This window comes from Drosophila obscura, unplaced genomic scaffold (genome assembly GCF_018151105.1).
Source record: "Drosophila obscura isolate BZ-5 IFL unplaced genomic scaffold, ASM1815110v1 contig_150, whole genome shotgun sequence".
Classification (NCBI taxonomy): domain Eukaryota; kingdom Metazoa; phylum Arthropoda; class Insecta; order Diptera; family Drosophilidae; genus Drosophila; species Drosophila obscura.
In genome coordinates, this window is record NW_024542736.1 from 8,595,218 (window position 1) to 8,619,014 (window position 23,797).

A 23,797-nucleotide genomic window follows, 5' to 3' on the forward strand; every position below is an offset into this window, starting at 1 on the left:
TTATGTAAAAAATGCAATAAGCAGGAGTTTTAAAAATTAGCTAATCTTGTAGAAAATGGATGTATCTATCGGATAAAATTATTTTTTTAGGGCTGAAAGGGCCAACTAGCTAGTAATATTAAACTGAATATCAAAATCGAGTAATATCAACACGTTGAATATTTTGAAAAAAAAAATCGATACTATCGTAATAGTTTGGGGCTCAAATAATAATTATAAAACCATTGAAACTTTTTAGGAACTTGTCCATTGTAAAAATTAGATGCCACCTGTCGATTTGTTTACAAATGTGTCTTCGTATTTTATAGCAGTCAATCCAAACATCAAAAGCTCAACGACTGTAGCTCGATACTATCATGATAGTCGCAAAACCGTCGATAGTAGAGGCTAGCACTAAAACATCGATACTATCGATAGTGCCCTCGGTGGTTTGACACCTCTAGCTTGGTGTTTGGATTGTTTTACAATTTTTTCGCCGTGGTTTTCGCTTGTGTTTGGATTGTTTGTGCTAAAGCAATTAGTTAATCGCTTCTCAACTACCTCAAAAATGTGTAAAAGAGAATCGGCAAATGTTTGCCAGTGCAATGGAAATGTAGAGAGTGCAAAATGTGTGTTTAATTGTCCTGTGGATATGACAGCGTGTGTATGTGCCTGGGTGCTAGCGTGTGTGTATTGCGTGTGCGTGCAGCGAGCACAAAGTGTCAGTTGTTGTTGTTTTATGTGGCATCAAGTAACAGCAAAAAGTTACAAAAATGAGCTGAAAATGAAAGTTAAAGATGAAATGTTCTGATCCACACATTTTACCCCGTGTCCCGCATACTTTGGTGATGCTTAAAATATGGCGGGACACCAGATGCACCAGGTGAGTCTCCTTTTGCCACTCGCGCGATACCTACATGGATACTTACATGTGTACTTTTAGTGTTTTATTTATCATAAGCAATGTTAGTAGATTACTCCACAATAAACCATTTGATTCCCCCAAGCTCTGTGTGTGTGTTTTTCTCTTGGTTAAGATGCTAATCCGGTGATTGGACATTCTGTAGCACTAAGCATGCACCCACTCTATGTATGTTGCCCATCGTTCCCTTATTCCATTGCAGCCACGATGGGCCAGTATGTGGCGGAGCTGCAGAAGGGCACCTGGATTGAGAAGATACCATACTTCTTTATGCGCAACCAGAAGCAGGGCTACAATCTCGTCTTCAACGGGTACATGTACAAGAAGGAGGCCAGCTTCAAGTACAGCGTCAATTGGATATGCTCCGACGGCAATGGGAAGCGGCTGAACGAGAATAAGTGCGCGGCCCGGGCCATAACCAAGACGGAGGGTGGCATTAAGCTGGGCAGGAATGACCATAACCATCCGCCCCGCTTCACTGGCAACAATGTGCCCGCCAAGCTCATTTTTCAGGGCAACTTTTCGACGCAATATTAAAGAGAGATTCAACAAAAACAGAACAAATCGATATTTGTAGATTTTTAGCTGTGTTGTAGTTGTCCTAGCCTAAGCTCCCATCTCATAATCCCAACTCATCCTTCACCCTCTCCATCTGAATCTCCAATCATTTCCCAGTAGCAGGAGCATCAACTGCATCGTCCGCTTCGTCCGCATCGTCCGCTCAGGACGCAGTTAAGTTCAAGCGAACGTCCTCGGGCGAATTTCTGATGATAAGCGGACGCTCGTACAAGAAAACCCGCGCCATGCAGTACCGCACCTACTACCATTGCCTGACGCCCAACTGCAAGGCGCACTATGTCCTGGTGGAGCTCAGCCGCAAGCCGCGCCTTACCAAGCACAACTTACATGCCGCGCACTGCAGTGGCTAGTGTTACAAGGATCTGAATGTATAATATAGCCCTAGCCCTATTTCCACCATACACCATAGACCTAGACCTAGCCCTAGATTTAACTGCAACCCATTGTTAGACAGTAAACTTATTGCCCAAATGTAAACCAAACAATTGACAAATCAAGCCCACAAGTGTTTTATTTCCCATTGGAGAGGAGAGGGGCGGCTGCGATCCGAATCCGACCCCACAAAAGCCAGCAGTCAGACAACTAACTCGCGCACCTCCCTCCGTCTTACCATTCCAGCAAAGTTCGACTATCACATTAGCGTGGATGTGGGCGAGACGACCATGGAGCTGGGCAATGGCTCGGCGTTGGCCGGTGCTGGTGTCAGCACCAACACGCCCTTCTTCATCGTCAGCAAGTACGGCACCAGGCAGATCATGCTCAAACAGCACACCTTCAATCGCCACATTTGCCGCGACGATGTCACCTATTGGCGCTGCTCCCAGGTGAGTGTTTTCGACAGCCTCCACTGCCAAGCCAGAACTCTTGTCGATGGTTTTCATTTGTTTGCACTTTCAGTTTGCCGTGCTGAGATGTCGGGCGCGGCTCAAAACCAAATCGGATACCCTTACGATCCTGAACAGCGAGCACAACCACGAGGTCATCTCAAAGGCGCGTAAATATGGCTCTCTGAAGCGGCAGCGGGCCGAGGCGGCCGCCCGTGCTGATCGGAGCAAGGATCAGCCCGAACCGAAAACAGATCCACTCGCCACACCAGCGGCAGCCACTTAGCCGACTAGTCTTAAGTTAATGTACACTTCAGCCTTAATAAAACTCAAGTTAGCCAAGTTGTCCCTAGTTTCAGTTGCATTCTAGGCATAAGATCTTTGTTATCCCAGGCCCCGAGGTTCATTGTACTAACCACTTTTTGTTTCCTTACCATTCGCAGATGCCGTCTCATACTATTCGTACATCACGGGCTTTCGCGGCAGCAGAAAGCTGAAGATTGGCGATTTTACCTTCACAAGGAACAAGTCGACGGGCTCGAAGACTTATTGGTCCTGTGCACGGGCTGGCGCCCACAAGTGCAAGGCGCGCGTGGTGACCGTGCTGGATCACGATGTGACCATCAAGTGCGATGAGCACAACCATCCGCCCTACTAGTCGTACACCTAGCTCTAATTCAGCATGCATCCTCCCCTCCCGAAACCCGGGTGCACCCCCGCAAATGTATAGAAAAATAAATATATATTTATAATAGATAATACAAAGAGTTGCCCCAAGAAACCAAATTGTATTTTGTGCTTACGCGTGTGCGCCTGCTGCTTCTCTTCTAACTAAATAGCCCAACTAAACACACGTTTGCATTCATTACAGACTATTCCGATCTGGACGACATGAAGGGCATCATTAAGCACAGCCTGCTCACCTTCATCCGAGGACAGCGCGGCTGCAAGCTGCTGGCATTCAACGGCCATAACTATGTGCGCAATCGTCGCAGCAATCTGAAAACGTATTGGATCTGCTCCAAGAAGGTGAGTGAGTCTATCCCACCCGTACAATGCTCTTGCCATATTATATTCCATTTAATTCATTATTTTATTATAAACCCTGATATTATTGTAGGTGCGCTAACATTTCTCACTGTCTCTCTCTCTCTCTCTCTCTCTGTTTTCAATGCAGGGCAGCACAAAGTGCAATGCTCGCGTTGTGACCAATGTGGTCGATGGCGTGCACAAGATTGTGCTGGAGTCGTGCCATCACACCTGCCAGAATATGGAGCGAAAGAAGCGCCTGTCCCTGATTAGTCCGCTGGCCAAGGTGCGCTGCAGGGCGGGCAAACCGCTGTCCGGTTACATCAAAACGGAAACGCACAACGAGGATCTCACGCTGGAGCTGCGTTCGCTCAATCTAAGCATCGAGGATTTGCAACAGCTGCAATAAGTCGAACCGAAACGAAGCGAACCTCAGCTCAGCCATTAGCCATTACATTAAATTAGGGATTACTTTATAATGTCTAAAATAAAATTAATACTCGTATACTTAAGCTGTTATATCAATGCAGAAACCGATAGCGTCCAGAAGTTAAAGCATAAATAAGTCATCGAATTATTACACTAATCTGTGAAATTTTCCTCCACTTTTCAGTGCCCTTTGGGGTGGTTAACGTGTCGAGGCGATCCTACATGCCACAGCATCTTGTGAAGCGCGTTCGACTCGCCAAGAGCGATGTGCAGTACATCAAGACACCCGCCGGCAACTGTGTCCTTCATTGCGGCGAACATCGCTATCTACGCAATGCCTCCTACAAGGACAAAGTCTACTGGAAGTGCAGCAAGTGGCGCAAACAATGCCGCTCACGCATCATAACGCATGTCTTGCCCAGCGGACAGTCGCGCTACGACATCAGTGGTGTGCACAATCACTAGTAACGGAGATAGTCTCGTAGTTTTAAACAGCTGTGGCAGCTGAGTGACTGTTTAACCTAAGCACAGCATTATCCTAAAGAATAAATAGACTAATAGTAGCTTATTTCCAATAAATACTTTAAATCTTAACTCTAGTTCAATTGCATATAGTAAACAATCCTGCAGCCTGCACTTGTATATTGGCAGACAGGTGAGTGCTCCCCCTCAATAGCTTCATTAAAATCGCATATTAATTTAATTTTTCATTTCTGTTTGAAGGCTTTTGTGGTTGCTGGATATTAATTTATATTTAAATCAAAATTAAATGCTTTTTTTTGTATCTATGTGCCATTGTCGTTTTATTTTCAAAATGCTAATTAATGTTTTAATGTAAATAGATTTTGTTTTCCTTTTTATTTATTTATTTTTTTTTAAATCTTTTTTACAGCATTGGTGGAGATCGATCCGACTGTGCTGGGCAACTATGGCAATGAGAGTTTCTTGCCCAGGACTTCGGGCTCGGGCCCACAGGGTATGCGCGTTGGCCTGGCCCCCAAGCAGAAATGTGTACGCACGCTGGACGACTGGGATCGCGTGCGTTACGAGCGCACAAAGATCGGTGTAATTCTGATCTACGCCGCACAGCGCTACTCGCGTCGGGCCAACTATAACGACAACATTTACTGGGCCTGTTGCAAGAAGAATTGCCGCGCCCACATGATAACACACCAGAAGAAGCCCACCTATGTGGGCATTTCGGGCGTACATAATCATCTGTAGAACTCGCACTTTTATAAAATGATCAAATAAACTTACTGAATGCTCGCACTACGATTCGATTGCGCCCCGCCCTCTCATATTTGCATAGAAAGAAATCATACATTGAATTAAGAAGCCTTTCCATATCGTTTACTAATTCAATTCTTAAATATATTGCAGAGCTGGCCGTTTTCGGAAAAGGACAACGGGGCAGGACTGTGCTGCTGCATCACGAGGAGAAGTTCGTTAAGAATCGCAGCTCGGCCACGCGCACCTACTGGATCTGTTCGAAAAAGGTGCGTATTGCCACACATATAATTGCTGCAGGGAGTACATGATGATATAATTGCCTGTCTAACCCACAGGATGTGACTGTGTGTCGATCTAGAGTTGTGACCGAACTGGACAAGAATGGCCAATCGCGTGTCATCAAGTGCAGCTTTGACCACGATCACAGTCGCAAATTTCCCCAAAAGAGCCTTACGGAGCAGCTGTCCATGCTGGAGGAGTGCTCGACAATATCCCCCAAGCTGATCAAGAGGGAAAGGCGATCTACCTAGCACCTAAGTGATTAATTGTCCAAAGCACAAATGTTGTCTGGTGAATGGACTAGCTCTATTTTTAAATAAATCAATTTGTGTTGAACCCTAACTCGATGTGGAATTAGTCTAAGCCTAGGCTAAGTCTTTCTGTTGCTGTGCATCACTTGGTATGGTACTAATTCGCGCTCTTCTCTCTCATCCACAGCCTTTCACATTGACTTTGCGGACTCCAAGAAGAACGGCGGCAAGCTGCTGGTCATCAATGGCTTTCGATTCTTTCGCAACAAGAAGCGTGGCAATTTGCAGTACTGGAAGTGCCGCAACTACTATAAAGAACGCTGTCCCGCCATAGCCATACACGACGAGTCCACGCTGATACTGCGTCTGTGTCACCAGCACCAGCACATGGAGAGCAATGATATTGAGATTAAGCCGCTGCCCAGTGCAGTGGCCAGTGGCCGAGAATCAGATGGGCAGGACCTTGATGATAGAACCGAACGGCAGCTTGATCCGGAGAACGACAGGGAAACTGATGTGGAGACCGATAGGGATCCCGATCCAGAGCCCGTTCGGCAGCCTGATTCAGAGGCAGCCAATGAAAAGCACAATTCGGAGCCCGAACCCGATTTGTCACCGCCAAAGGCGACGGCTTCGCGGCCACCGCCGCCGCTGCGAAATTTCAAATCGAAGACCTGCTTTGACTTCTAAATGGAATATAGAATCTTAGCTACCTAGTTGATAAGCGTGTGCAATTCTGTGTATTAAAGGAAACCAATGTCAAGTCGTCTTTTAATAATTGAATCGCATCGATAAATGTAATCTTTTGTGTCCCACAGTTTATGCCGCTGAGAACCCTCACAGCTTTCGTACTAACATGTATCACTGCTTTCTCGTTTGCTTCCAGTTTGGATCCATGGCCGAGGCGAATACAGGGGCAATCATCCCAACATTCAGTTCACCGTATCGAAGCGCGGCGGGCAGCTGCTCTGGCTGGACGGTATGAAGTTCTTTCGCAACAACACGAATCGGACCAATCTGTACTGGCGCTGTCACTGGTATTACCGGCCCACACGTTGTCCCGTGCTCATTTGCATGAGCAAGACCAATATCAGGGACTTCCGCCAGATACACGAGCACCGTCACATCAGGCCGAAGCGCAAGTCGAAGCAGGATCCGACGACGCCTGTGGTTTCCAGCGTGAGGAGTCTGCCCGAGAGCATGGCGGATATGTTCACTATGTAATTTAAGTGCTAAATCTATCATGCTATATCTGAATGGCCATCTTTGAGCTGTAAATAAAAACTTAAGAAACTTAAACCGAGTGCAAACGAGGAGCGTCCGAATTGTCCAATTACTTTTGTGTTTTGCTCCCAAAATGGCACATTCCACCGACACTAATCCCCATTTTTGCATTTACGTTTTCCTTTGCAGTTGTGCTGGCCAACGATGAGGTGCCCAATCCGGAGGATGTTCTTGTCTTCTTCACAAAATCGCTGCGCGGGCGACCCGCCATCATGGCCAACGGCATACGCTTCCTGATAATGAGTGAGAACAAGAAAAAGATATTGTGGCGCTGCAGCTCGATGGCCACGAAGAAGCTCAAGTGTCCCGCTCGCATCACAATGCTGAAGGAGTCACCCCCCAAGTTCATCATTGCCAAAGCGGAGCACATGCACGCAGAGCTGAAGCGCAACAAGTACAGCTCCAGCAAGGTGCATACGCTGCGGGAGCCACGCCAGATGATGGCCAAGATAGATTGTGAGATTGAGAACGCCGTCGGCTTCGATCTCCACGAGGAGGAGGTCCAGCAACTGCAGGAACTGACACATGAGTCCATCTAAAGACGGAGATAGAGAGAGAGAGCGTAGAATTATGTGTAAATTTGAAAAAGCGGAAAAGCCATCAATTATTAAGAATAAAACGAAACTAAATTCTGTGTTAAGGCAAAACAAAAACGAAAAACTCATCGAAAATCTATTTTCTCCCCACCGCATCCCCATTTAATTTATCGACCATTTTATACTTACGAATTTGTTTTACTTTTATTCATTTCAGAGCTTGACTACAGCGTGAGCCAGAAGGGACGCATTTTGCTGCAGCACGAAGACTATTCCTATGTCCGAGAGAAGACCGTCAACGACAAGATCTACTGGCGTTGCACACAGTACACCACCCACATCAAGTGCCATGGTCGGGTACACACACTACGGGGACAGATTATCCATGCGAGCAAGCATAACCATGCCCCCACAGCCAACGGCCGCAGGCAACCGGTCAAGCTCCTGCCTGTCGGCTGAAGTAGATCTAAATAGATTTGTACTCTTAAGCTCTTTCTGTATGCTTTGATCTCAGTTCGAATTGATACTTAATAAACCCTAAATGCAAACACTAGTTAGTTCCCCTTTGAACACACACCCACATTGTCCACCTGAACCCAGACACTGCCACTAATCCGATGTATTCTCTCTTTCAGAAGTTTCACATTTGGCTTCCTATACCTGCACCCGTAAGAAGAAGCTGAAACTGATCATCGACAATCACGAGTTCGTAATGGATCGCAAGCTGAAGAACAGCGTCAACTGGCGCTGTGCCCGCTATCGGAGTGCCAAATGCAAGGTACGGGCCACAACAACGCTGAAGAGCGGCCAAGAGGTGTACCGTATTAAATTTGCGAAGCATTCGCATCTGTGACACACAAACCATATCAATTTCTTTTCAATCTCCACAAATAGCAAATAAAATGGAACATTATTAGTTTGGTTTCGTTTTGCTTGCATTTCTAACCATTCACAGTTGATCTAGGTTATCCAGGAGCAACGATATTTATAATAGTTTTTTTTTTTTGTAAACTTTGCCTGAAAGTGTTTCATTATATTTTGTATCTATTGTTTAAAAAACTCTTGTTAGTTTTGAGCAGACAAATAAGGATATCCATACTTTATTTAATGAAAATAAAGCTATTAACAATCTTAAAAATAAGATGTTATAAGTTATAATGTTATAAATGTGTACATATGTTTAAGAAGTTCGCGATATAAATCAGGTAATTAATGTATTTGATCGCGAATGGAATATGTTACCATAGTCTAGTAGATTTCTCTTGTTAAGATCCCAACTGATCAGTCGTACATTTTTTATTTTGCAGAGATTATACGTAAGAGAGGAATCATGATTGTCAAGGGCACCAAAGGAAAGCCCAAACTGCTGATGGGCGGATACGAGTACTACCGGAACAACTCACGCGGATCGAAAACCTATTGGCTCTGTGCCCGAAATCGTTATCTGCGCTGTGCTGCTCGCATCATCACCTGCTCCACGACTGGAGAACTGGTCATCAAGAACCAGCAGCACAATCACGATGCCCATCATCAGGAAAAAAATGATAGGAAAAAGGAGCCGGCAGAGCCAGAGCAGGAGTCTCCCAGCTCCAAGTAGCACAGGCTCTACGTACCACTAGTTTATTAATTTATATCTTATGCCATTAGTGATTTCATTCCATTTTCTGATTCTAATCTTCCTTTCTCATCTGTAATTCGATGTACCTATATGTATGTATATTTATGTCCAGTTCGAGACATATCTAAAACAAAGGAAACAATTTGGATTTTGTAATAAGAATCCTTTTTCAATGTAGCGCATAAAATGTCTCTATAGGAGTTATTTTTATGGAAATACATACATATCTATAAATTAAAAGGTAGGTTAATATTTAAATATTTATAGTTTCTTTCTGCTGGGATTCCCATATCAAATTTAGAACCCCGAGCGTAATCTTTTGTTTTGTTCATTTTAGCAGCATTGCGGTTATGACTGAAGTTCTTTGTAGAAAGATTTGTCAGTCCTCTCGAACTCCCATGTTGGGGGATATCAGTAACGTTTGTATCAACAAGCCTTTGTTATTTTTCTGTGGCAGTCCGTAAATTGATATTGCATACAGCATCTCAACCATACCAGTCCCAGCTAATTCCTTGTGTAAACTTTGTGCGGTCTCGTATATAAAAATCGGTATGGGACAGTCGAACAAGGCAAAGTGTGGAGTGGACAAGAAAGCTGATTCAGCATTCAAAAGCATCTTGAAGAGTATGTCTCATAAATTCGTTAAGAGCGGCATATTAATCTGATATTGCACGCATTTGTATACCATTCACTCGTCCACTTTCACAGTAAGTTAACAAAGTTAGCATACATACATACATATGTATGTACAATATTTAATGAAAAGAGAAAAATTGATCCCTTGCCATTGAGTGCTTTTAATCATGGACTTTATTTTGATTTTCAAGTGATCATGCTTTTGGACTGCATATAATAATTTAAGAGCTTTCCGTAAACTTTTTTCGCTCACTGTACATACACTAGTATGTGTGTTTTGTCAACAAACATGACTAAGTCAAATCGGAGGTGAGGCAAATACAACGAGAAAACTTAACGGAAATGTTCCTTATAATGGAATTGGCTTCCCTCGATTATGTTTACGCACATACAGTGCTCATTAGGATTCAAAGAGATATTTGGAGCCAATTGCTGTTCCCACAAAGTTTATGAAGCGATTTTAGTCGTTAAAAAGTGTTATCGATATACAGTTTGAATTATAATTTAGGTAAAAAATAAGTAAGTATTTTTACTCCTAGAATGTGTTTAATTTTGCGGTTTATTTTTATTATTAAATTATTATTATTATTATTAAATGATTTATTAAGAAGCCACGCAGCAGAAACTATGTATTTTAGGTGGTGGGAAGCGTCTATCGATAACCACTCCCTCTCTTTAGCGCTCTCTCTATCCCTATCTTTATCAGACTCTCGCCGTCGTCGTCATTCTCTTTTCAAAAATCGAACCGAGCGGTCGTATCTCGCGCGTAACGCGTAGATACACACATCCCATAGATACTATTTTCTTAGCTCTCGTAGGTGGTGTGCGCGGCGCGCTGGCGCTGCAAACAAGAAAGAAATTTGTGTATTGCAGCAGAAGTTTCCGCTGTGTGTGTATCGCTCTGTGCTCGGCCCGTCCCGTCCGTGAGAGCGCGTCGTCGGTCGAAAGAAAATTCAATAAAACAAAGAGAAACGACTATTCAGTGAAAATCGGGTGCAAATCAAATTGCCTTGCAACGCCAAACGAATCCGAGAACGCGGAGTTCAAGGTTTTTCCCAGCCAGACCAAGCCACGCCAGAACGAAGTTCAATTGGAAAAGAAAACACAGCCAGAAAACTGCAAAAACTACTGTGTGGTGTGCAGAATTTTGTATACCTTGAAAAAAACACGAAGTCTGTCAGTGGTGCTAGTGTGTGTGTGTCGCGTTGCGTGTTCCCCGAGTGGTTTTCCAGCAAACAACAAACAACTTTATCTCCTTCAATTCGTTCAATTAATAAATGTGCAAAAGAAACCGAACTTTGTCTAGCTGTGGAAAAAAAACCTAAACCCCAATTACTCAGTTTGCTGCTCTCCATTTAATTCGATTGACACAGAGGCAGGCGGGCAGGCAGAGAGCAGGCGGCGTCGGCGGCGACGGCCCCCAGCGGCAGACGTAATCTAGCCAGTGCAAACGGTGGTGGAGCTTCGCATGCTAGCCCCAACAAAAATGTCTTCTCAGCAGCAGCAGCAGCAGCAGCAGCGGCAGAAGCAGCAGCAGTAGCAGCAACTTTAGCTCAGCTCTCGACTGCTTTTGCGCAGTTCAGCGCACGGCGAGAATTTTGCCATCGGTTTCGTTTCGGTCTCTCTGTGTGTTTGGAAACACCTTGCTCCAATATTGTGTGGCCTCCCCTGCTGCACGACCACGAGCCACGACCCACGAGCTGCTGGCAGTCACAGTTCCAGACTCACTCGCAGTCTCAGTCTCAGTTTCGGTTCGTGCGCGCTTGCGATTCTTCTGGCTGCTGGCCTGCAGCGGAAAATTCGTCTAAAAATCACACCAACAATACAGCCAGATACAGATACAAAAACTCCAAACTTCCCAGCAAGAGCAGAGCCAACGGAACCGAAGAGGGAATTTTGTAATTTTTCCAATGCTGGTTGGCTACGATTCGCACGCGATTCCCTTAGTCTTGGACTTGAACGTGGACGTTGCTGCATTTTCATCATCATCATCAAGGAGCAGCAGAAGCAGCAGCAGCAGCAATAAGAACGAGTATAACCAGGAGAACGAGAAGAGGAGCTTCAACATTGTCGCCGTGTCGTTGTCGACGTCGCTGCAGCCTCGCAGCAGCCCATTGGAGTCGCCATGGACTACAACTACAACTATAGCAGCAACAGCAGCAGAAGCTACAACAGCAACAACGACGAAAACAACATAGAACAGGTTTGTAGCTTTCGACTGACTCTCTGTTCTCGTGCTCTGGCCTGGCCTGGCATGGCCGGGCCGGGCCGGGCCCTGCTCTCGCTTCGCCTCCTCTCCTCTCTGGACTCACTCGCTTATTCATAACTTTTTTGGTTATAGATTTTTGTCGACCCCTAGCCATCCCCTCCACCTTTCCACCTCAGTGTATCATCACTGTATCTGTATCTCCATCTACACACCCCCCACGATGGGGCCTCCATTCTACTCTGCCTTCTCCGGTTACTCCTCACATGCTCCGACTGTTTCAGTTTTTCAATTATTAATGGTGGCCATTAGTGCGCGCGCCGTTCGACCGGCCGCTTCAACCCCGCCTCCAAACCAAGCCACCCCTTCTCTATACACTCCACACTCATACAGACACACATACACCTTCCGCCTAGCCTCGTTTGCCTGCCGCCTCGTCCCGGGTGTCGTGTAGACGTTTTTTCCTTATCGGACAAATTGTGTTTGTCTGAAAAGTTCAATGAGGTGCGCGCACCACTGCAATTGCACTCTGTCCAGGGCCCCGAATACCCCCATCTCCATCCCCATCCCCCCAATCACACAGCCATCGCGTCAATTCCGTCATATTTATGTTATCGACATATAGATAAAAATCATGTTGGTATGCATGATTCAACCGATAGCGCAGCGCCCAGGCAAACCAGCAACCCCGCAGCCCGCAGCATAGCGGAAATGTATTGCATTAGGAGAATTGCCCCGGGAACGGAACTCCGGCTCTGGCTCTGGCTCAGGCTCTGAGTATGCCTTGCCTCTGTCTGCCTCTCGCCGCCTCTTTCACTACGGAGTTGTTGACTAATTTACCTCGAGGTGCGTGTGGGATTTGGGTGTGGAAAGTTGTGCGTACTCTGTATCTATGTATACATCTGTATCTGTGTGTGTTTTTGTGTGTGTGGATTTGATATGAGAATTTTCTATTTTTGTTCATGGTATAGTAATACGAGTACTGTATGTTGCACTGGAAAAGCGATAAGCAAAAGGCGGTTTAGTCACTGCAATGAGCAAAGATTCCAACACTTCTGTGGAAGCGTTCGTTGTGCAAAAACCTGACAAATGCCCGATAAAGTTATGAATGCAAACAGTACGGTGGGTATCCGGTGGGACAGCTGTGTCATCATCTTGTATTACTACATATGAATGTACGACTGAAATGCAAATACGATGACAACATTTTTACATTCGTTGAATGATACAAAAGTAACGTTGATTCGCTGCGCAAAATGTCCCATAAGCAAACGGACACTTGCGCTTCACTTGCTTGTGAATGGTATGAACAAAGCCACGAATTCGCCACAAATGATTGTGTATTGTCCTGCTATTGTAGTGCTAATGGAACTGTGTTGGTTACTAGATATAAATCTAGATATATGTAATCCTTCCTCTTAAGTTCACTCTTAAATTGATTTTGTGGATATAAAATGGGGAGCTAGACCATATAAAATACAAAAGTATCTACCACTAAATATCAGATATGAACAAATTGTTCAGACAATTGTTTTGTGTTGGCAAAGCTCTTTGAATGTCTGCGTTATTATCCCATCTAAGCCGCACTTAACCCCAGTCTGGCCGCCCTTGGCACTCGATACACATGTGTCCATAATAGCAAGGCCATCATTTACCGAAACCCAAACCCAAACTTATAGACAGAGGCAGAGACCCAGACAGAGACCCAGACCCACACCATGCCACCTGAAAACCAATAAAGTCATTTCACACACATTAACCCAACCGAACGCAACAATACACGCAACGCAGCCCAGGGATTTGGATTGGGTTTGGGTTTGGGTGTGGGACCGGGATAATAGTCCATTTGATAATTGCACGGAGGTGTTTCGGACCATGCGCATCTTCCAGACTCTTTGTCGTTCAGCTCAATTCTCCTTCCCCCTTCGGAGCCATGGCATTCGGCAAACACATGCGAAACGCTGCTGTGGCTCGGTCACATATGTTGCCCAAAGTGATTATTTTCACTAAAAATAAACGAAATTAATGATTGATGAAGTGAGACAAGGGAGCACAGGGAGCGACGGACCTCCTTTTGAAAGAAACATCAGCAGGCCGTCAACACACCAGCCACAACCCCTGCAGCAGACAGTCGCAATTTCCGAATTTCAATTCCGAATCGGAGAATCGGGGAATCTCTTGCAAAGAAATGAGCATTGAGCGCAAACAAAGGGGAAAACAGAGGACGGAGAACAGAGAACAGAGGACAGTGCAATCGTAATGAGAAATAAGCCCGTCGCATAAAAGAAAAGTGTCGCTTAATTGAAAGCAGGTGAAGCAGGAGATATTTTGGACATGGGATGCCGGTATACCGGTATAGTATACGGCGGGGGACACGGACAATGTTTCTTTGTGGCGAAGCCGCTGCGCTGTCACAGCCAGACGGAAATCATAAAAATGTTGCATAAAAATATTTTTTATGTGTTCGGCTGGTGCTGGTTCTGCCACAGTACCACTGCCATTTCCACTGCCACTGCCACTGCTGGTGCTGCTGCGGCGTCTGTGGGATCTTCTTCTAGGCAGTCCGGGGCGAAAATAATAATAAAATGGGAATAAAATAAAGCAAGTAAAAGGAGAACAGAATGGTAGAACGAAACGGAACGGGTGCCGTGCCACATATTTCGTTTATATTTACTTGACAAGTTTTTTTTGCACTGCGTCGAGACGTCTCCGGGCTCCGGGCTCCGGTTCTCCGTCTCTGGCTGTGTCTGTGGCTGTGTCTGGGAGTGGGGCCTGGTGCTCCGCTGGCAGGGGCCTGAGACTACCCGTGTCTTGGGTAGACCGTTTGCCATTTTTGGCGGCTGCTTCGTAGCGCCGCTCCACGTCATCAACAACATCATCAGCACGGGGCTCTGTAGCTGTAGCTGTAGCTATAGATGTAGCAGGGGCTCTTTCTGTTTTATAGTCCAAACGTGATAGCAAAATGTGCCTCTGCCTGTGCCGTGCCCCTTCTTTCCACATCCACAAAACCCCCTGCTGTTCGGGGCTCTGTGCATTTTCGTGCAGTTCCGAGTCTCGAGTTGGTCTTGGGCATTTTTCCTTGGAAGGGAGGGGGCGCCGTGCGCGCCTTGGAAAAATAAATTAATGGAAAACATGCAAACATAAATTCTCTTTAGCTGTCAGGTGTTTCACATTTTAAACGTAAATTATAAATAAGCAAAGTAAAATTATAATTCCACCTAAATGTTTTATTTGCCACCGTCTGCTGTCATTTTGGGGGTCCGGGCCTGGCCTCCATCTCCGTCTCCGTTTACGTCTCCTTCTGTCCTGTCCTTCAGTCCGTTTGTGCCACAGTCCAACACAATCCCTCCTCTTGGAACATTTCTCTTTCTTATTGTGGCACATTTCTTTTGTGGCATTCTCCTTCTCTATGTGTGTGTGTGTGGGGGAAAATTAATTTTATTCAAATTAATGATGAAGCTTATAATTGGCCCCGTTTTTTCATTCGTTTTTTTTGTCAGCTTTTTCAGCATTTTCATTTTTAAATAAAGACTCTCCACTGTATGCCATCGTCATCGTCAGTTCCCTCATCATCATCATCATCCCCAGCATCTATGGCCCCTTCTGGAGATGGAGATAGAGATAGAGGAGAGATGATGGGAATGGGGCTCTGGCTTTTTAAGAGCATTTTGACATGACTTGGGCTTCATTTTCCATTCGATGCGCCGCCTTCACTTTGATTATGACGTGAAGTGAAGTTGGCCAAGTGCAAATACTTTGCTGGTACTTTTTAATTAACTTAATTAGCATAGATGATGGGCTAAGAGGAGCGCTTACACAACATCAAAATTGCATTAAGCCTCCTCCTCGCATGGGTTCGCATGACGGGTCTAGGAAGGTCTGGGGGGACGAGCGACCTTTTTGATTTAGATTCTTTGAGGCATACTAAATTCTTGAGCGAAACTTTCGTGACATAATGCATGAGACACACATCACACATCGTGGGCTGACTCTTGAGACTCTTGGATAAGTAAAAGCTTTCTTAGAATTTCCTAAACAATCTCTTGTTGTTACATGAAAATGTGTTTCAAATGTATTCATGTATTCATATTATCGATTGGAAAAGTTGAGAGAGAAAATATTAAACAGTTCGAAGAAAATCTTAAAGTCATCAACGTTCCAGCAGATGGCTGCAGTCTGTCCACTTCGACGCCTCCTCTCCAGATTGTTGATAGGTAACAGAAGCGCCTTGAATAGACAAACCATTGAAAAAGTTCTGGAAAAGTAAAAAAAAATATGCCATATTTTTCTTGATTAAAATACTGGGCACTCCCTCACCTGTTCTTCGTCGGGTGAGATGTCACGCTACGAGCATTTATGACAGGCTTTTTGAATTTGGGAGCAAACCAGATCTGCCCAGACGAATTCTCACGACTGAGCCTCGAGTCCCAGTCGATCAGCAATGTCACGCACAGGCCATGTATTAGTTTTTGCATTTTCGGGCACTTTTCGCTTCTGCGTCTCGCTGGTGTCGGTTGTCGAAGAACAAATCTGAAAGCAATAGGAGTATTTGGGAGCAGAGCCTTGCCCACCGCTGATCTATACGAATGATGAATGTAACCAATTTAATTTTGATCAATTAATATACTCGCATCTATTTTCATAGTGTGGCTGAAAAAGCTCTCATGCAATATGGAAATTAAGGCTGACCCTCGTGCTGGTGGTCGGTCGGTCTACGATCGTCTTTTCCGCTTGGGGCACACGCAGAAGAATCCAAAACGAAAAACTCTCAAGTGGTTGTTTGGGCAGGGGATTCGATTGGGGTTCCGTTCGCTTCGCTACGCTTCGGTTTCCCCCTATCTGGCTGGAGGCGCTAAATGCAGGAAAATGTAATAGCGGAAGAGGCGCTGATGAGGGGCGATGGTGCTATGGTCGGGGGGAGGCGCTGCAGACATTTGTATACCAATATATCGAAGCGTATAAATTTTGTCTAATTTTTTTATAGCGCGTGATTTTTGATTTACGCGTCGTCGGGCATTTTATTTCGTTTGGGAGTCTCTCTCTTGGTTTTCCCAGAGCCCATATTTATTTTTATTGCTTTTTAATGCGCCGCCGAGGAAGTTTTGGTATCTTTTTGTGGGGCAGGCAACTGTATTTGGATGCCATCCGATGAACAATGAATTTTGTGGGATTATTTATATATGCGTCGAGTCGCTGGGGTTGGGGTTCGTTGCCGGAGTGACGATGCGGTGGCGCTTTATTTAAAATTCAAATTCGAGGCAGTCGCCAGAGCTTGCCTTTGCCACCTTATATCATATTTACTTGGCTGTGCCACACAGCATGTTTGTACTTTATAATAATAAAATATTCCACTCTTGTCTCGTGTCTCTTGCCCCACAGGATACGGCGCACCAGGAGCATCAGCAGCATCAGCATCATCATCGGCAACAAATGCATGCAGCAGACAGGATAGCGGCGGGCACCAGCTCTAGTTCTGGCCTCAGCGGGAACACGTCCACATCCACATCCAAGACGAGAGCAGGAACAACGTCGTTAATCTATTTACCGCCTTTCTGCTATCCATGTAAGCATGTGCCTGCGGCCGGCAGTCAGAGCCAGAGTCGGGGCCAGACCCAGACCTATACCCATACCCATAGCCATAGCCAGACGAGCCAGAGCGATAGCAGGAGAAGCTGCCACGGCAGCTGCTGTTGTCAGCATTACTGGGAACATAAAAATTATGATAAACATGCTTCAGCGTCGACTTTGACACCATCTACAGCCACGGACACAGCCACAGCCACAACTACGGCCAGAACCACAGCAACGGGAACAGCAACGGCAACAATGTCCTCCTACTCTGCCCCATCGCCGACCAGAGCCGGAAAATTCCTGCAAAAGCAGCAGCAGCAGCAGCAGCAGGAGCAGGAGCAGGAGCATGGTTGCACCGATCTCAGACAGACGCTGCAATTAGTTGTGCCAACTGTTGTGGGTGGCAGCAGAGCACTGGAATGTGGCAAGCACAGGCATCAGAAACCCGCGGCGGCGGGCCAGCGATGCTGGCGACGTGACCGAATGCGACGCGAAAGACCAAGTCATGCGTCTGCAGCCACACTGGCCAAGGTAAATCCAATCAGCAGTGGTGGTGCAGCAGCTGAAGCAGCAGCAGCAGCAAAAGCAACAACATTGAGAGAATACAATTCGCAAGCAACGACAAGAAGAGAGAAGGTGGCCACGGTGGCATGGGGCACAACTGGCGCAGAGCTGCCGCATGATGAAGACGCCACAGCTACTGCTACTCCTGCTGATGATGCAGAGGAGGAGCCGACTAAGGAGGAGAATGACTATGAGTATGATGAATGTAGGTGCTTTAACTATAACGGTGATATTAGTCTGGAGCGAGAAAAGGAACAACAACAACAGCGGCAGCAGCAGCAGCAGCAAAATAGAGAGCCCCAGCAACTTGCCCGCAGCAGCAACAGCAGCAGCATTACGTGGCTGATATTCCTGTGGCAGCAGCTGCTCCTGCAAGGCGATGGAAACAAAGCCTCATCCGGGGACTCCCACTCCCACTCCCACACCCACACCCTCACCCACTCCAAGTGCGCCGCCAGGACAACGACGAGGAGCAACAGCATGACGTCAACAAAAAGTTGGCTTGGCCCGCTGCTAATGCTGGTGCTGGCCACGTCCGTCAGTGGCTGGGGCGGCCGACAAGATGGTAAGTAAAGTAAAGTAAAGTGCAGCTGGGGCCACAGGCAAAGGCAAAGGCACAGGCATAGCCGCATGCCGCGATAAGTAGCGTTATGATAAGAATTTATAATTTCGCCCAAGGAACATCCCCATCCCCCCATCCCCCCTTCCCCCCACTCTATCCCAACAACCATCTCTCGGGTGCCACAACCACGAAATTCCCCAATCCACAAACATTTCATTTAATTTTGAAGGCATAATTTGTAGCGGGGCAACAGAGCGTCAGCTGGCAACCTCTTGCCACATGCCTCCTGCTCTATCTCCTACTTGCCACTTCCCATTCCACATTGCCACTGCCCCGGCCACTCCCCTCTGCTTCCCTATTGCTACACCCCTCCCACTCCTCGGTCATGCTCAATTGAATCCATAAGTAGTTTGTGACCGCAGATCTGCGTTCGTATAATGCGTTTCAACTGTTTCTCCCTGAGCGAATTTGCCCAAAAAAAAAAAAAAAACAAAAACAAAATATATATACTCGTACAATATATGTATATAGCGGAGCAGCAACAGCAACAGCCGGAGCGGCAACAACATCATGCAACATGGCAAATTGTACGGAAATTGCCCGAAACAAACCGCCGCCGCCCAACCACCGACCGAACGACCGACCAACCGACCGCTGACCATAATTCACTCAAGTTAGACAAAAGCATTTTGGTTGCCACTGTCCCTGCTCCCACTCCTCCTCCTACACACCCGGCACTGTCTGTCCATCCGTCTCTCTGGCACTTGGTTTAACGGCTGCAAAACGAAAGTCCAAAATCCAGAGCCACAGCCCAAAACGCAAACGCAAATGAGTCTCCGGGTAAAGCGTCATGCTCTTTGAGTTCTATGAACAGTACTTTTGTATCTATGTATTTGTCTATATCTATGCCTGTGTGTGTTTGTGTGTGAGGGGGTGTGCGTAAATCCATTCAATAGGGGTGGTCCTCCCTCCCCAGGTCCAGTAACGGTGGCTTGGTACTCTAACCGAACAACTCGACGGAGAAGGGAAACACTTGAAATTGTGCACACCCATAAGTGTGGGCATTATAATTGGGTTAAGGAGTTGTTAGCGCGTTCAAGTTGTCATTATAGATCAAGCTGGATAGATAAGATAAGTGTATGTTGGGAGCGATTGCCAGTCGAGGAAATTGCCAGTCATAACAGGAGGGGACAGACTAGAATAGAACAGCCACGACCCGACAAGATGATGATAGAGTAGGGCGTCGGGAAATTGATTCATAATTAATATGGCGCTGTATACTCCCCATTACTCTTACCCCTTGATTACGAGTTCATATTCACTTAGAGAAAAATGGTAGAATATAAGAAAATACACCCATATTTAAGTTAAATATGCGGTATTCCTTTTAATAATTCCACGCTCAGATTTACATTTTTTTTAGCTAAACTAAGTATAAATATAGAAATTTCAGTGCTCTTTTCTCTGGCTGGATCGTACATCGTACATGTGTATGTGTCAATGTTTCGGAAAAGTCACTTAATACCTAATACAGTCACCCAAAAGCTACGCGAGATTTATTTGATTAATGCACCTGATTACTGTCAGTTTATGTGGATCGGATCCCCTCATTTTCAGCGTCGCATAACTCTTTCAGAATTCAGCTGTATTTTATTTTATTTTATTTTCTTTCTCTGCCCCCAAGCATTCGAAGCTCCTACACTTTTTTCTGGTTTCTTTCTGTTTTGAGCCCACTCTAATCCATTCGGAAAACACACTCAAATACGAATATATCGTATCTCTCCTATCCCCTCGAACTGTCTATACGCATTTGTACGCTTGTCTGTCTGTCTGTGTCTTTCTGTTTGCTTTTAGCTCGTATTTACTTATGCTTGTCGTCCTGCAGCATATTTCAGGGGTAGCGAATTAAGGGCGAAGGGCAACGTGCTCGGAATCGGTGGCAGCAACAATAGCAGCAGCAGCAGCAGCGTGCAGCACTCAGGCAAAAGTATTGAATCATGTTGGAAAAATTATTCACGGTACTTGAAATTGGCGAAACAATTATTCCTCGGGTCTGCTGAGCGGCGGGGAGGTTTGGGCAGGGGTACTAAGTTCTGGTTTCTGGCTTCCGAGCTCGGGGCGGTGGCTGCCCTGCAAAGTGTGCTACACTTTTCACACAATCACACAATCTGCCCCCCGCTGTGCGTATGGGGCCGCATTATGACAGCCAGAAACAGCAGCAGTGGCAGGAGCAATGGCAGGAGCAGTAGCAATGGCAGCAGTGGAATACCCCTCGTAAAAAGCACAAGTCATTGGACAACACACAGTCACAGCCACAAGTATATCTACATCCACGGCTCTACAGCTACAGCTATGGCCAGAGGTCTCGAGGTCTGAGCTGCGGCTCAGTCAGGCTCAGAGTTCAGAGCGCTGCTCCTGCGCTGATCCTGCGCATGAGTACCTTTTGTTTGCCGCAAATGTAAAAACAAAAGGAAAATAAAAGCAGAGGGGGGAAAAAAAAACACAAAAATCAACAAGAAAAAAAAAAGTAAAATAAAAGAAAGGAAAGGAATAATAAAATAAAATGTGTATCGCTGTAAGGACGAGAGTACGGGTATGGGTACGAGTAAGAATGTGTGTGTGTGTGGCACGGCACCGTGTTGCCGCTGTCGTTGATGTTGCCTCTGTTCCTGCCTCATTCTCAGTCTCAGTTCGGCTTCACTTTGTGTGCGCACATTCGTGTCTGCTTGGGAGTTCTCTGTATTTGAATGCGTAGCCGCTGTTCGGTTCGGTTCGGTCCGACTCCGGTCCTCAGGTCCTCCATCACCATCAGCATTTCCATCTCCATCTCCGTTTCGGTTCCTGTGACTGTGACTGTGCTTCTGCTTGTGCTTGTACCACCCCTAAAGCGCCCAACTCCCTGCCACTGCCAATCGTGCCCAAACATTAAGCTATATGTATGTATGCGCTCAGAGGGTGGTTTTACCATTTTCTATATGTATCCTTGTTCCTATTGTATGGGATATACTCGTAGTAGTACTTATACTTCTGTCCCTGTATGTATGTGTGTGTGTGTATGTGTGCCCGCTCTCTGCCGCCTGATGTGGCATGCCTTTAGCTAACTTTCCCGTTACGTTTCTTTTTCTATACTTGGGCTTGACTCGGCTTGAATCGCTTCACCCTCCACCCTCCACCCTACCCTCCTCTCTGCTCTCTGTTTCGTTCCTTTATGTTCCTTTTTATTCCCTTAGCGGGTATTATAATTTTGGTCTGATGTTTGCAACGCATCAAACTAATCTTATCAGATTCCATGGAGTATTCCATATTCTGGATCATCAAAAAGAAAATTGGTGTAATCGTAGCATGAAAATTCCGGATTATCTAAAGAAATATGAAACCTCGAAGTCGGTTCAAGTGTATATATTTCATAGCTAGTGCCGCAGCTTTAAGTGCAGATGCACTAAAAACCTTTGCCTTAAAATAATAATAAAATATAAAGAAACTATTTTTGAAGAAAAATTGTTAGCCCTAGTAAAAAAATCATTCAAACCGAATGTATCTGTTCACTTATTGGAAATTTCCACCTTCAACTTATGCGCCCGAATGTGCTCTAGGGGAAACGCAAGGGTATACAGATTTCGGCGTTCAGAAGTTTTCTTTTCTTTCAGGCATTTTTTTTTTAATATTCACAATTGCCATTTTGGTAGTTTTCCCTCTGCACACCCCACCCCACACTCTGTCCGTGAGTGTGTGTGAGTGACATTATTATTACGAGCCGTTTTTGGTTGCTTTGCTTGTTCAACGTTCAACTTATTTATGCGCCTGCCTTTACTTCTCTTCGTTTCCCTTACCGTTGCATACCCTACCTACCCTGTCCACCAGAGGGTCGGTTAGGGGGGTCGTAAATTTGAGGCCCCTTATGCGCACGCACTTAAATACAATCATAATAATAATTGAAACAATTTACAAATTAAAAAGCCACAAATCTTGGCACCAAACTTGACAATACAATTAGACGAACCGAAGGCGAAGAAAGTGTGTGGCCAAGCAGCAATAGCTTAAATCTGTAAATATCCACACAGGAATATCCCCCGTACAAAGCTCGTATACGAATGTATGTACGGGTATATGAACATTTTAAGTACTTGTAAGTACTGGTACTACTCGTATAATAAATAAATGTGCATACAAACGCATTTCATTGAGTGCTGGCTACCAGGCGAAAGATTGCTTTGGCTGCTCTTTTATGGTTCTTATCTGGAGCTCTCTCTCTCACTCCTCTCTCCCCTCTCACTCTCTCTTGTTAAATGAACAATGAACGCAATTGAGGTCGCCCGGCGCTGCCCCTTGGGGCGTCAATTGGAATATAATATCTTAATGTATTAATGGTTGAGTTGAGAATTTTTTATTAATAAATTATTATGACATTTTTGTTCTTTTTTTTTTTTGGCTTGCAGCTCCCACAAATTGCACATTTCCGGCTCGATGGGAGGGCTCCTGGTTCCTGTCCGGCTATCAGCAGTCCATACACATCAAGGGATCGCAGTTCAGCTATCGCGGCAGGTGTGCGGCCTCCGATGGTAACAAATATCTGATTGTCGATGAGTAAGTACCCGCCGTCCAGAGCCACTGCTCAACAATATAATATGCTAACATATCTTAACATTGGCTGGCAATCAAGAAAAAATCCAGAAGATGATGAAGAAAAAAGATGAAGATAAAATGATGATGATGATGATGAAGAATCCATTTTATACATGTGTACATATAATCGTATATATATTTTTCTTTGTATTTTGTTACTTCTTTGTCGAAAAGTGCCTATAATTGAATAAGTTTTCATTTCTCACTAGAGAAAAGGTGCTTGTGTGTGTTTGAGTGTGTGTTTGTTGAATGTGTGTTTGATAGACTGTGTGGAAGGTATAAGGCTCCCTCCGAACCAACAGTTACTTCCCCCCCAACCCCCAATGATGGTGATGAAAATGGAGGGAAAATGCAGCACTAACCTCATTAAAAAGAAGCCAGTGAGCAGCACACAAACAAAGCCAACAGAGAAGGGATAGGATAGAGGCATCGACAGCAGCGACAGCAGCGACGGCAACGACATGCAGACATATAGACATACATATTGTATGTACGAGTACCATCTAAAACCTGTCGTCAACCTTATCGCTGTCGTTGTCGCCGTTGCCGTTCCCTTTCCCTTTCCCTGCCAGCTGCTGCTGCTGCTGCCGAATGCTCGGCTCTTAACTTTCTGCCTTTGAAACGGGTTTGTTTGCCTCACCATGCCGCCATGTCCTCTCCATGTCAATGGCG

At 45.5% G+C, this 23,797-nt stretch overlaps 4 protein-coding genes across 6 annotated transcripts in view; 3 read left to right on the forward strand and 1 right to left on the reverse strand.

Annotated features, from left to right (window-relative positions):
• The first annotated feature begins 434 nt into the window (after positions 1-434).
• On the forward strand, positions 435-2,730 carry LOC121403820. Of its 2 annotated transcripts, XM_041591648.1 has the most exons (3): positions 435-862; positions 2,099-2,304; positions 2,378-2,730. In XM_041591648.1, the coding sequence occupies exons 2-3, from the start codon at positions 2,143-2,145 to the stop codon at positions 2,588-2,590; spliced, it is 375 nt and encodes a 124-aa protein (XP_041447582.1). In that variant the 5' UTR covers positions 435-862; positions 2,099-2,142; the 3' UTR covers positions 2,591-2,730. The 2 variants fall into 2 exon arrangements, with proteins under 2 accessions (XP_041447582.1, XP_041447583.1); XM_041591649.1 differs by lacking the exons at positions 2,099-2,304; positions 2,378-2,730 and adding an exon at positions 1,104-2,079.
• A 3,564-nt stretch (positions 2,731-6,294) lies between these two features.
• On the reverse strand, positions 6,295-8,121 carry LOC121403819. 2 transcript variants are annotated; one of them, XM_041591646.1, is made up of 3 exons: positions 7,535-8,121; positions 6,863-7,344; positions 6,295-6,796 (listed from the first exon to the last, which is right to left on the reverse strand). In XM_041591646.1, exons 2-3 carry the CDS (start codon positions 7,342-7,344, stop codon positions 6,772-6,774), a joined length of 507 nt encoding a protein of 168 aa, XP_041447580.1. In that variant the 5' UTR covers positions 7,535-8,121; the 3' UTR covers positions 6,295-6,771. The 2 variants fall into 2 exon arrangements, with proteins under 2 accessions (XP_041447580.1, XP_041447581.1); XM_041591647.1 differs by lacking the exon at positions 7,535-8,121 and having other exon boundaries at positions 6,863-7,362.
• LOC121403822 lies at positions 8,045-9,197 on the forward strand. Its single transcript, XM_041591652.1, has 2 exons — positions 8,045-8,123; positions 8,653-9,197. Exons 1-2 carry the CDS (start codon positions 8,117-8,119, stop codon positions 8,940-8,942), a joined length of 297 nt encoding a protein of 98 aa, XP_041447586.1. The 5' UTR covers positions 8,045-8,116; the 3' UTR covers positions 8,943-9,197.
• Positions 9,198-10,341: 1,144 nt separating this feature from the next.
• The window catches only part of LOC111077839, a 30,177-nt gene continuing 16,721 nt past the window's right edge, over positions 10,342-23,797 (forward strand). The window contains 3 exon segments of the mRNA XM_022372268.2: positions 10,342-11,802; positions 17,185-18,505; positions 22,939-23,086. Of these exon segments, the coding sequence (XP_022227960.2) occupies positions 11,725-11,802; positions 17,185-18,505; positions 22,939-23,086 (1,547 nt within the window). The 5' untranslated portion in view covers positions 10,342-11,724.

What these genes read in the sequence shown, in the direction of transcription:
- LOC121403820 (XM_041591648.1), top strand. Translation starts at nt 2,143, where the DNA reads ATGGAGCTGGGCAATGGCTCGGCGTTGGCCGGTGCTGGTGTCAGCACC. An exon ending in CCTATTGGCGCTGCTCCCAG is followed by an intron (nt 2,305 to 2,377) that starts GTGAGTGTTTTC and finishes TTGCACTTTCAG; the next exon opens with TTTGCCGTGCTGAGATGTCG.
- LOC121403819 (XM_041591646.1), bottom strand. Translation starts at nt 7,344, where the DNA reads ATGGACTCATGTGTCAGTTCCTGCAGTTGCTGGACCTCCTCCTCGTGG. An exon ending in TTTGGGAGCAAAACACAAAA is followed by an intron (nt 6,797 to 6,862) that starts GTAATTGGACAA and finishes TTTTATTTACAG; the next exon opens with CTCAAAGATGGCCATTCAGA.